Source organism: Aquila chrysaetos, chromosome 9 (assembly GCF_900496995.4).
Source record: "Aquila chrysaetos chrysaetos chromosome 9, bAquChr1.4, whole genome shotgun sequence".
NCBI lineage: Eukaryota > Metazoa > Chordata > Aves > Accipitriformes > Accipitridae > Aquila > Aquila chrysaetos.
The window spans coordinates 37,329,989-37,342,974 of NC_044012.1; the positions used below are offsets into that span (position 1 = coordinate 37,329,989).

At 40.7% G+C, this 12,986-nt stretch overlaps 1 protein-coding gene across 3 annotated transcripts in view; it reads right to left on the minus strand.

The window, feature by feature from the left end:
• Window positions 1-1,311: 1,311 nt before the first annotated feature.
• ZDHHC8 (zinc finger DHHC-type palmitoyltransferase 8) overlaps window positions 1,312-12,986 on the minus strand; it is a 123,593-nt gene continuing 111,918 nt past the window's right edge. For all 3 annotated transcript variants that reach the window (XM_030025522.2, XM_030025523.2, XM_041126040.1), the window contains 2 exons: window positions 10,581-11,617; window positions 1,312-7,619 (listed from right to left, as the gene is read on the minus strand). In XM_030025522.2, the coding sequence (XP_029881382.1) occupies window positions 7,448-7,619; window positions 10,581-11,617 (1,209 nt within the window). In that variant the 3' untranslated portion in view covers window positions 1,312-7,447. The remainder of the gene's footprint in view (window positions 7,620-10,580; window positions 11,618-12,986) is intronic.

Here is a 12,986-nt window from a genome sequence, read left to right on the forward strand (position 1 = left end):
TTGAAAATCCGGTTCTTACCCTGTATTGAAGAAATAGATGGATAGTACAAGCCCCACGTGGAGGCTAGGAGTTTAAAGGTGTGAAATAAACTTTAGGAGTAGTATATGGCCCTCATGGTTTTTACATGGCAGATACGTCACAAAGTCTGCTGAAAGGAAGGGTTTTTAATTACTTATATTTGTATAATTGCTTTATTTCAGAAATGGAATATTTTTTAAAATACAAGCCTTACCTGTGGTACCTGTATTATTCTAAAATGCAACTAAACTCTGAGAAAAACTCATGAACTGGCAGAATCTGCTGCATAAGTTATGTTGTGCACTTCTGCCATATAGTCTGATCAAAATGGCCTATGCCCACAAATGCAGAAATTACTTTGATTAATGAGGACCGGATAGACGGAATATCTTAACACAGTCTAGAAATGTTGATAAACCTCAGCATTGCCCACAGTGCTCACATAGCCTCGTATGCTGTCCATCTCAGGCCAGATATATTCTAGATCTAATACCATACAAATAGGCTGTCAGTGCTTTATATTCCTTGCAAATAAATGGCAAAATTACTGTCTGAAGAATCCACACAAGGCATGCATGTGTAAAAGGTGAACAGGATGGCAACACAGCATGAAATAATTTGTAAGGGAAAGGAAACATGAATAATCTTCCGTATAGTCAGGAGATCGCAGTCTCTTCCACAGAAGCCACTCCTCTCTCTCTAGATAAGATCCACTGTCTGAAGCTTTGTGAAAGTCCCTGTTCCATATCTAGCTACAGTCATGAGTATTGCATCCCTGTTGGCAGAAAACAAAATACTTGGTGGGAAGGAATCAGTTTGCCCATTTGAAAGACTTGGTGAAACACCGTCAACGCCAGTGGGGCTGATGGATTCTTGTTGTCACAGCCAAGAGCCAGTTTTCTCAAGGCCACTTGTTTGAGGAGACTTCTGATGGTTCATCTAAGGTCCCAGCTTCCCCTGAAAGACAGCCCGTCCCTTCCTCCTGCACCTCTCCTTTATAGGTCTGAGCACTGGGGTGCTCTCAGGCATCCCTCATGCTCATATATATTCTCCACTTTCTCCAAGCTTCCATCGCTGCTTTCCCTTCTCTCTGAATACCCCTTAAAATGGTGGGTCTACCTACCATAGTCTTCTATGGCCTGAAGATAACCACTGGCAGAAACACTGTTTCCAGTCTATTTTATTTGCTTATATTTTAGTGAGCATTTTTGGTTTTGTATTTTGCTGCTGATACAACCATTTTTTCTTCTATCAACACAGATCAGTTCCATTTAAAATACATCAGATAGGGACACCTGTAACTAGTTTTACTTGAATATATGTACACAGTTATGTATACTTTATATACATATAGGCATTATATATATACATATATATATACACATATATATAAGGCACTGTAAAATGTACCATCACTTCTCTAGGACTGTTTTTAATCCATAAAAGTAGATCATATTTCTTCATATAATTTGAAATGTCTAACCAAGACATTTTAAAAACATTTCAGGGTTACAGAGATATCAGCTGTGAAATAAGCCTTACTTTAAAATTTGAGTTATTGTGACAAGGTGAACAAAACCTATTTTGACAGTAATTCTAATCTATTTATTATATAACTGCTCCTCTCTTAAAAGATATATTCACCTGTATAAATAGTTTCCTTTGTCTCTCCTTATTATGTTCCAAAATGTGAACTGAAACTTGTCCTGCAGAATAAAAAATAACAATAATGGAGAAATGAATACAAACTTGGATAATTTATCCATTACTTAGAGAGAGGAAAGCCAAGATCACTGTAAGACAAAATGTCTTTAAATAAAATGTACTAAAACAGATCATGAGCTTATATAACTCTGTTTGATGTAGCCAACATCAATGGAGCCTGGTGATTATGTTTTGGCCAATTCATATATAAGGTAATCTCTGCCATGTGAAGACATGACAGCACACAACTGTGACTGGCATTTACAATGAACATGCTTGAATGGATCCTTGCTTAATGTAATTAGCCTATATATGCAAATTATGGCATCAGAAATCCTACAGCAGCTGCTGCTAGGAGGGCTTGGCAATTGTGTGTGTTATAAGCCAGTCTTACAGACCAAACAGACATATTTTCAAAGCCTAGAAACAAATAGACAGATGAAGATAGATTAAAAATTGTACATCTTTGGGATGTATAAGTCCAGACATCCTGGACAGAACATTTCAACAAATACCAATATAACATTTTCCCACAGTTACTGTGTAGCAATGATTCACAGCTGTGCCAGACCACAGGATCCCTATTAACCTCACAACTTTAACAAAAAACAGTATAGAAAACTTCATGTAGTGTTGTTTCATGGACCACTTACTGTGGTCTCAAAAGCATGATCCATTGGTCACAACTAAGAGACGCTCTTTTAAAGACTCAGCATATTTTCTACTCTACCATAAGCACCTTGAAAATGAGACTTAACCTGCAATCACTTTTTTAATATTTTGTCACCTGCAGATTTTGCACTGGAACTGGCCTTTCCAGTTCTACTGTTTCAGTTCACGTTTTGCACAAGTGGAAGTGAAAAAGGGCAGCACACCATGAACCATCTCAGCAGACAAATGCATCTGAGGCGTAACTCACTGGGGAAAACCGGACACTCGAAAATACCGAAGTGACTCAAAGGTTTAAAAAATATATATGTATTACGAGAGCCACAAAAAAGGTTACAGACAGAGCTCCACAAAGCCTGCACAGATACATTCCAACAATTCAAGGTGGCAGAACAGGTGAAATACAGACCATAAAAACGGTTTGACATTAACTTTCCAGACTGTCAGAGACAGCAACCTTGACCTCATCTTTCCCACACACAAAAAAATATTGAATATATATATATATATATCTATCTCTAGTCTGGACCACAGGTATAGTCCAAAGAAAACCACACTGCAGTTTCCACATTAGGCTTATAGGAGAATAGGCATCATCTGTGGAACGTCCATTATAACGCCCATGAGGTGATTATCTTAGGCCAAGTTGACACAATATTATGCTTGGTTAGCAATTTTAAACCAGCAACACAACACAGTTCATTTGCTGCACATGGCTACTAACATAGCTCTGTGCAACCCTTAGAGCTGACTTTAACCAAACTAAGTAATTACATTTGTTTTGTTTTGTTTAATTAAAAAAAAAATGCAAATGTAAGATATTAGGGCAGTTCCTGCTATCACCTTTCTTAAAAATTCAAGACTTGAAGACTTCTTAATGTACTTGCTTACAGACACATTTTGAGACTGTATTAATAATCTTCAGGAAAATATGCCACCCTGAGGCTTTTTCCCTTGTTCGTTCCAGGTTATGTCTGCATCCAGTTTTGACATAGGGGGCCAAATGCTGGTTGTATATCAGTGCAGTATTTGGCCCGGAGTTTCAAAGTCTTTGCTATTCAGACTTTCCTATGAGGTCAACAAACAAAGTAGTAAAAAAAGAAAATATTAAGGCTTCAAGTAAAAATATTTCCTCTCTCTCCCACCCATGTAGTAACGTACATTTAATTTCATAATACTCAATATATTATACAATTAAAGATAAAGAGATCCAACTTTTCAAGGCAGATTGTACTACAATGAAAACCTGGAGGCTAAATGGGAGTGTATGAACAGGGAACGAACGGCTAATAAAATGCAATATGCAATGAAAATTGATGCATAAACTAAACAAAAACTATTGCTGTTTTTTAAATAAGTAATACAATCCACAGCTAAAAATAAAAACATGTTGAAAAGATTTAAGACTTCTGAAACATGAAATAAGCATGACAAAAATAAAGAAGCTACTTTACAAGATGTGTTAACTTGTGCTGGATTTTCATGGCTGATCCCCACCTACTGTAAATTAACGTCACTTAAAGAGCTTTGATGGAGCCACACCAATTTACACCAGCTGAAGATTTGGCCTGCAGTGTCTGTAAAAACTGAGACTATTTGGGCAGAAGAACCTTACTGCTAACCTGTAAACTGCTTGAAGAACTATACTTTAACATGGGCTGGTTTCAGCTCCAAAATTAGATTTAATAAATAGGTCCCCAGTCCCGCAACAGGAGCTATGGAAACAGACACTTACATTTATGAGAAAATAGCTGCAGGTTCAGTGCCTTGGATGGAAATGAGGCTGGATTTGCTGCATGCAATCTCCTGTTAACAGTTCTGCTTAGATTATTCTTTCAGAAGATTTGAATAATTTACTCCAGGCTGTGTGCACTGAATTATATGCAAACCTCAAAAGGAAAAAAAAAAAAAAAAAAAAAAAAAAAAAGACTTTGGTACCATTGTAAACCTATTAACAAGTCGAATGTCTCTCAACTGTGGGCAAAACTACTCACAAAATATATAATCCTTACATCTGAACCTGTAATGACACAGTACATTCATTCTTTCCTCCCTTACCCCTTGTGAACTATGTCAAAATAACCCTGGGTATTAGTGCTTTATACACACAATACTGTGTTTAGTCTTACTGAGAAATTCTCTCATGAACTAATGTAGTTAACTTCAAAGGCTCTTTGGCCCTTCAAGTTCCTCAGTAGCTTTTTCGTTTATAAATGCAGGAGAAAGAACGATCAAAGTGGAGCATCACTGGGATGCAAATCTCAAATATTACATTGGTGCAAATTTTCAACCTTGCTTGCATGAATTTCATGTACGTATTCAAAGATACATGATAAAATGTGCCCTTGTCTAGCTCCCTAGCCCAAATTCAGTGTGTCACATATTCCCTCTTTTTCAGGGCTTGCATATGGCATACATGATACTTTAAAAACAAGTAAGTCGTGTGATACTCTATGCACCAGAGTGAATTCCAGTCCTTGAGGAAGTACTGCATCTTCCTGAGGAGTTAACATCAGGGTAGAGTTGCAGATTAATAACAGTTAAAGATGGAAGAAATCTATAAGGCCATCTGGTCTAGCCCCTTGCCCCTGCAGGCTCACCTCTTTCTTACAAAAATTTTTTTAATGACTTGTCCAAATACAGTTTGACTGTCCTACATAGTTAGTCTCCAATACTCTGCCTTGGAAGACTATTCCACTGCCCCTTCCCCTCCATCTTTTCTGCCCCCTTCTAAATGTAGACCATTGGTTACCAGTGACAACCCTTTGATTTACCTTTGGTTTTAAATCTTTTAAGTAACGTATTTGTAAAATTATGACACTCAATTTCTACTTCATTGCTTAGCCCATGACATGTTTTTAGCCCTTTAAATCTTCTCATCAGCCAGCCTGTCCAGTCTTTTAATATATATTGCTCCACCTGTACCTGATCCAGTTTGCCAGCATCTTTCTGGTAACATGGGGCCTCCAACTAAAGACAATATTCTAGATACCAGTGAGCAAATCTGCATAGAAAGACTATTGCTTCTCTGCTCTGCAATGTCCCTACAGTAGCCATTTAAAATATCACCAAGGCAATAAAATGCACACTGTTTTCTAGTTCATGCTCTCATAACTTTGGCCTATTGCAGCTGCATTGCTTTCCAGGTTTGTCCCTTCAGGCAACATAGAGCATTACAAAGAGAGATGATTAACTTTCTTATGTTCTCTTCAACCTTCCTCTCCAAAAATTGGTGTGATATACAAGGGACATAGTAAACATGTATTGCAGGTGTCAAGATTTATCAAATCAAAAGATAAATTTTAACCAGGCAAAACTGAGGTCAATATTTGCCTTCTGGAATAATTAATCTCAACATACATAAAAACAAGTAAGATGTTATCAACACATTCTGAATTGCTACCAAATATCTGGAGAGCTCTCCGTTATAGTCAAGGACTGAAAAGGATTCAACTCCTTGAAACAAATATCCTGAAAAATTATGACTTTAGCTCTCTAGTCAAAACTATTCACCAGGAGAACCAGGTGGGAAGTCGGGGTTTCATATGCTGACTGGCTCAGTGATAAATAATCATTTTTAGTGACTTTGGCAACAGTCGCTCAGGATATTCTTAATTGCACACATGATCTGGCTAGTTAGCATTGGTCCAGATCTCAGTACTTTTGACTTCTGAGGTGGTGACTGAATAGGAAGGAAAAGGAGATAAGAAATGGAGAAAAGAAAAAAAAATTCCATTTGTCCCCAAATTAGCTTTGCCAGAGTCCTCATATTTGTGAAAAAAGTAATGCACCCCTTTCTTGTTTTTTATGGTGAAGTTGTCTTTAAATCCAAGAAAGCAAATGTAGTTTTCTGGAGACAAGAAAAGGAAACCTCAGAATGTTAAATAGATTTGATTGATATAATTTAAAAAAGTTGTTCCCCAGGGGAAAAAAACCCAAATGGAAAATCCTTTGTCTAACAGTACTGAAGACCAGAGGGAATGTGCTAGTAATTAGGCAGATAGAAAATTTATATCCTGTAGATGTATGCTTGGCTCAGTTACACACACTGTAAATTCAACAGATCATGATAACCTTGCTGCAGGATTACACAGACGGCACCAGGGCAAGGCAGTAAACCATGTTATTGCCTAAATCCAACAGGTAATAAGGAGGGTGCAGGGAAAGCAGCTGACGGCTGTTTAAAATATGTTCCCATCCAAACATTGCCTTTCTTATCTGCTTGGTTTTGTTTCCAAGTCAGAGAAGCCTTTAAAAACCAGAGGGAGCAAGAGGTCAGAGTGGAAGATCCTTACTGTTGTTGCGGTCCTTTTCCACGAGAGACGAACACGCGCGCGCGCGCACACACACACACACAATTTCACACACAGGAAGGCAAATGGCAGACAGTGAGAAGCTGTTGCTATCCTTTCTCCTGCTCCCATCCGGGATCAGGGAGCAGGGAGGCTTTTAAAGACGACACGGCGTTCACAGCCCAAGTGCCCTTGCCTTGCTCCTTCCCAGGAGGAGGAACCTGACCTGCAACGCCTGGGGGACACAGAGCAGTTCTCGCACACGCAGACTGCCCAGCACTGGAAGCCTGCTTTCCATGTCGGTAGGAAAACAGCAGTTGGGCCTCTGACTCCTGCCGGACACATCGCTGGCCAGAAGAACTGGGAAGGGGCATGGGGAAAACTGAATGATCCTGGATTGACCATACTTTTTCACAGTACAACTGGCACACAACAGGTTTGTTGGACAGACACACGCACAATGGCTTTAGCGCTCTCTTGCATGAAAGAAATCCGCTCTGTGGTTGTGGTGTTAGGTCATAGCCAGTTCCCGCCTGTCGGTTCAGGAAGAGTCTGATGGTCTGTACAATTTTATTCCCTCAAGAATAAGGCTGCAGCTGGTTTTTGGCCAAAAGAGAAAGATGAAAACAGAACAAACCCAAAACAAGAAAAGGAGAGTGGCCGGCTGCTGCTGCTCCTTCTTTGTTGTTATTTGAGTCTTCACAGTGCTCCTAGCTTCATGGCTGGCTGAGTGGATGGCTCTTTATTTTTAATTAATTTTATTTTACACTGAAATTTCATAGGTTGTTCCACCAACTCCAGACACCTTCTTAACATTTGAGTGTCTAGCAGGGCTGACAGGCGTCCCCTGGGAACTTGATGTTGAACCCAACCTGGATATTCCTTTTGGCTGTCCATTTATTTTACTGTGAGGTGTCTTCAACTGCATGTCATCCCTGCATCAAAAGAAATATCAAAAGATGCAATGTTACTGACCAAAGTGTGATAGCAGAATGGCTTCATCCTGCTACCCTGTTACCCCGAAGTCCCAGTGTTGCAAAATATTCAAGCATGGGAGCAACCTTGTTGAAGCCCATATACTTGATAAAAAGCCACTGAAATGAGAGAATTCATTCGGCCATTAGGTTAGTGGTTCAGACCCCAGTAATATTTGTTCATTTAATTACTTGCTTAAATGCTTTGTTGAACGAAACTGATTGCATAAGCATTTGTAGGACGCAGGAAGGTTTAACTGTCACCACTGCTGACCTTAAGCCAAACTGTGTCTTACAATCAGAAATAAAATACTCAGAAAAAACACTTCCCACTTAAATATCCAGTTAAATGAAATTATGTTGCTCATCTCTGAAAGACATAAGAGAAGTGAAGCATAAGACTTCTTTATGACAGAAGATACAAACTGAATCAAGTCAGGAAGCACTCTAGGATGCCTGTAATTAAAGACCATATTCCCGATGGACTCTTTAGAATAATTTCCTTTCTTATGACCTACTACCAGGGAGCATGGACAACAGGCTTTCCTCAAAAGATCTTTTAAATCTAGGCCACTACACAATAAAGCTTAATGTGTCTTGTCCCCAAGACTCACAAAGTACTCAGATAAAAGCCTACCAGAGAACTTGTGTCTGTTCTGCAAGTGCCACTACAACCGGGGTCTGCTGTATTCTCACATCTTACTCCTGCACAGTGGATGTCTGCTTGCGTTTGCCTCAGTCTGAAGTTTAAGACTGGCTCATGCCAGCAGCAGTGACCGGGGGCTGAAATACCTTCCAGGAGGGAACACTTTTTGTCTGCCTGCAAACTGAGGCAGCCTGAGCTATTTTAGACCACCCTGACTTTTTCTGGAGGCCAGAGGGTTTGCTGGATTAACTGTATTCAAAAGGCAATTTCTTTCTTCACATGTGTGTGCAAAACAAAACAAACTACCCTGGACTTTTACACAGCTCTTGACAGGCTCAGATTAGCTCCAAAACTAAAAGCACTTTTTATGTGGCAACCTGGTCTGACAGCTGTACCCTGGAGCTAGAGCAGCAGGTCCATCAGCTCACACCAGCCTGGCTTCTGCTACACGTTTCAGCTGTGCTTGTGCTAGAGAATGGAGTCGTGGGTATCTGAACCAGCAAAACGCACATAAATAAATATAAAAAAAAGAATATTGTGTGGTTTTGTAAAACGCTGCTGGATCCCCAAACAGCTGAAATATGTGGGGACCAAATTCTACGTGTGCCTCACTGAAGTATTATAAAAGCCCTAATTCAGTGCTGAAATTCTCCTGAAGAATACAGTCTGCCTCCTGAAACAAGGCAGAAGGGAGCTGGGGAGTGTTAGGGGAAAGGGGAGAAGAGAAAGTAATTTGTAATGTTACTGACAGAGAAAACACACTAGGTTTACAAAGCACAGAGTGCCTGTGGGAGGTGTACTTCACTAGATAAAAAACTTTAAGATTATTAAGCTATTTATTTATTAATCTCGGTACTTGACTTGACTTTAGGAACTTCAGTAAAAAAGATCCTCTGGAATGGTGTCATATGTCTGCAACTTTCTTTAACATCTGATGGGATCTGTAGCTATTTTAATAGCTAGACCACTTTTGCCAGACACTGTATTTTTCATTACTTTAAAGAGCTGAACTGAAGTGAATTTACAGGCTCTACATTTTAAACAAGCACAATGTAAAAGCAGTGGGACTACCAGGCTAACAGCATAACCAAGAACCAGAGACTAAGAAAAGGCAAAAACTTTTCATATTAGCATCTTTCCTACAGCAGCAGTTGACACATCCAGGTGTCAAACAGAGGGCAGAGAGGCAAAAGAAAGTCCACAGGTCTTTCACTGAAACAGACTCAATTCTTTAATACATACGAAGAGGAAAAAATGGTTGTCTACCTCCTGAAAGTTAGATCTTCCACCAGTAGACAAAATCATCTTAACAACTACAATTCACTTGAAAACACTGAGCAAAAACTTGCTGGCTTTAAACTTCAGGAGACCTACAATAACAGTTCTCCCACATTTCAATAGCTTTCCCCAAAATGTTGGATAATACTGGAGTGAGAAACTTGGAACCTTGACCAGAGGACAGCATAGTGCAGTAAGTGCCAGATACAAAAAAAACCTAGATATTTCTGCGGAGCCCTCCAGGCCCCAAGTCAGCTGAAATACTGCATCCTCAGTGGGATCATGTAGCTCTTTTCAGACTTTCCAAGCCCTACAGTCTCCAGAAGGAAGAGAAAGAAACATAAGCACATGCAGAAGCTGCAGCTGAGGATCTTGCTCAGATATCACTTACTCAGGCTCTCAGCACAGCAAATCCTTTCTACCCATGCTTTCTCCCAGAAAGGAAGGGGGCAGCGAGGCCCTAAGGTAATGCCAAGATTGTCTGTGCTTTTATCACCAGTTCTGTATAATGGAACACTCAACACAGCTAAATACACAGGTCTCTACACCAAGCACAATTTCCAGGACTGGTCTCAGCCCGTGTTTTCCTTAGTGCAGGCTATGCTTGCACATGCTGTGATCCCAGCTTTGCCTCTGTGTCTAAGCAATGGCTGGGTCCAGCCTTCCTTTAGGCTAAAACAGCTCCACCCTTTTGTGCATAACAGGAGGGATAATGTGCCTCATATCTTGCAAATAATTATCCAATTGAGCTAAGACACTAAATCACTATGACTTTTACAACTTAATTGAGCACTTGCAGTTCAAGTTACAGCAAATGCACAAACATTTTATCATGATGAGGTTGCTATGAGGGTGTCAGAGAACTGAAGAGCACCCACAAACCTCTCACCCTTGCTGGCCTACAGCAAACGTAATCTGGGTCGTGCCTCCAGTGAAGCACTCTGCACCTGCTTGCAAACAGATTCACATTGCTAAGCAGCACCTAAAGCAGTACATACCTTTGTGCTCCCACTGATTGCACCTCTGTAATTTCCACAGTGTTTACAAATGAGACAGCCTTCGGGCCTCCATAAGAGGGTGACCTAGGCATCCCTGTGGGGGATGACGGGACCTGGTGGCCTGGGGATTTGTAGGAGCCATTGCTCACCCTGCCCTGTAGTGCTTGATGGGACTGGACATTATTATTAGCTAAATCAGCTTGCAGAGAGGTTGTGGAAGTCCTTGGTGCTCTTGTCATTGCACTTGAGAGTGAAGACACTGAGGACTGCAGTATAGGGTTCCTTGTGCTAAAACTGGTAGCAGCCATCAGATTGTCTCTAGATCCATATCTCATTGCCATGCTGCGTGGGTCTTCAGAGAGTGTGCTGACTTGCTGAAGGCTGTAAGAGCTAGGGGTGTCATAGACACCTGAGTCTGCAAACACTGAATCAGGGTGCGAGTGGAGGAGCTTCTCCCTCTCTTCCATCTCCTTCCTCTCCTGGATGGATGCCATAATGGTCTTGGAAAGGTTATCATAGCGGACTGGGGAGGGGTCTCGCTGGTGTGGAGCTGGACCCCCCAGCACTGGGCTAAAGCTCTGTGGTGGTTGGCGTTGCAGCTCACTCCCCCGTAGATGGCACATTTTGGCTGATAAATACGGGGAGTGGTACCCAACGGAGCTGACTGCAGAATGGGCGATGCACTTCCTCCCCGAGGGCGACATGGGGTTTAGCAAACTGTCATATGAAAGACTCCCATTTCTGTTTGACAGGGAATTGGGAGAAAAGATGCTTTTGTAAGGGGTGGAAGCCGCCCCTTCAGACTTTATTGGATGAAGGGGCACTTTGTCTGTCCCTCTCCTGCCAGCAGATTTCAGGCTCAGGGATCGCGAATTGATGGCAAAGGAATCTATCTGAAGTGGGGAAGACTGATAGGTCTTGTGGAGCGAGCTCTTCCGGTAGCTGGGGATGTCCAAGCTGGGTTCAGACTGGTAATCAAGGCTCCTGCCATCCTCTTCTATCAGAGCCCCTTGACTGTGTCCCTCCTGCATGGTGATCTAAAACAGAGGCGAATATGAGAAACAGAAGCCAACGATATGTAAGTACAAGTTTGCTCTCCATGGCGAGTGCATGGGAAAAAAAGAGCTGGAGGTCTTCTCTCAGACTCTCAGCCCAGCTATGACACAGGTTCGTTATAAGGAATCTCCTAACTCCTGTTCAGCATGTGGATAAGCACCTTAGAAGCAAGCAGGAGGTATTCATAGTAAGTGCTAAATAGTATTGACAGTAATAGATACGTCAATACATGGACACTGAAAACACAGAATGCGAGACCTTCTAAAGTGAGACCCAAGTCTTAGTCAAGGTAAATCAGGTTGTAATCTGATAATACTGCCCTTGGAAAAAGCACTTAACGTTTTCTACAAATAGATCCTGAGTTGAGGGATGTCTGGTTTTGCGTGCTGAGTCAGAAATACTTCAGGCTTCATTTCAACACACTGGGGACCAGCACACTCTTATCCATTTTACTCAGAGCTATGAATATTCAGTAATTCTGAGTTTCTGGTCATAGGTCTTAAAAATTAAGCATCTAAGCTTAATTAAAGAAGAGAGGCTCATTCCCACCTTTAGACTACAAAATGAATCAATTTTCTCTTTTTTATCGCCTGTGTAGGAGAGAGTGGCCACGTCAGACAAGGAAACATACGCCATAATTTATTTATGTTCATTGAAAACAGATAGGACTTCACTTTGGTTTACTCTGTGAAAGATTGCTTACAGTTCTGTTCACTTAAAATGCCATTCTGTGCTAAGCAAATAATTTTTGCTGTTATTTTTAAGGAAGAGTTTGCCATAACGTACAGCAAATTGGCTACATTGGCTCTGCAAACAAAGAGTTATTACCAGTCACATATTTAATCAGAAATGCAGTCAGTGCAGGTTGTTCTTTATCTAATTTCTTTTAAAGGAAAATTATCCAAAAAGGCCTAACTGGCAAAAATCTGTTTTATTCTGAATTTTTCTTCAAGTTTTTTTTCTTTGAGCTACAAGATAGGGAAACGTGCAAAACAGCTCACTAACTTCTAGAGCATGGTGCTAAATTTGGCCTTCTCTGGAAAAAGGAGACCAAGTGACAGCCTGTGAAGGAGGAAGAAAGAGTAATGATGTAGCTTATAAGTATATTTGTGCTACTTACCCTTGTGCCCCAATCCCTCTTTCCTAACAGCTTTCACTGCTCAAAAGCAGAATTACATTAACAGGCTGATAGAGAACAGACAACATGATATTCCTCACACCAGCTAGTCACTTTCCCTCTGTACCTTATACTTAGATATGGCTTGGCAGACAAATATGTGCTATCCTATCAGCTTGCCAAGCGAACTAATTTTTTATAATATTCCCACTTGACTACTAGAGAGTTGTGAC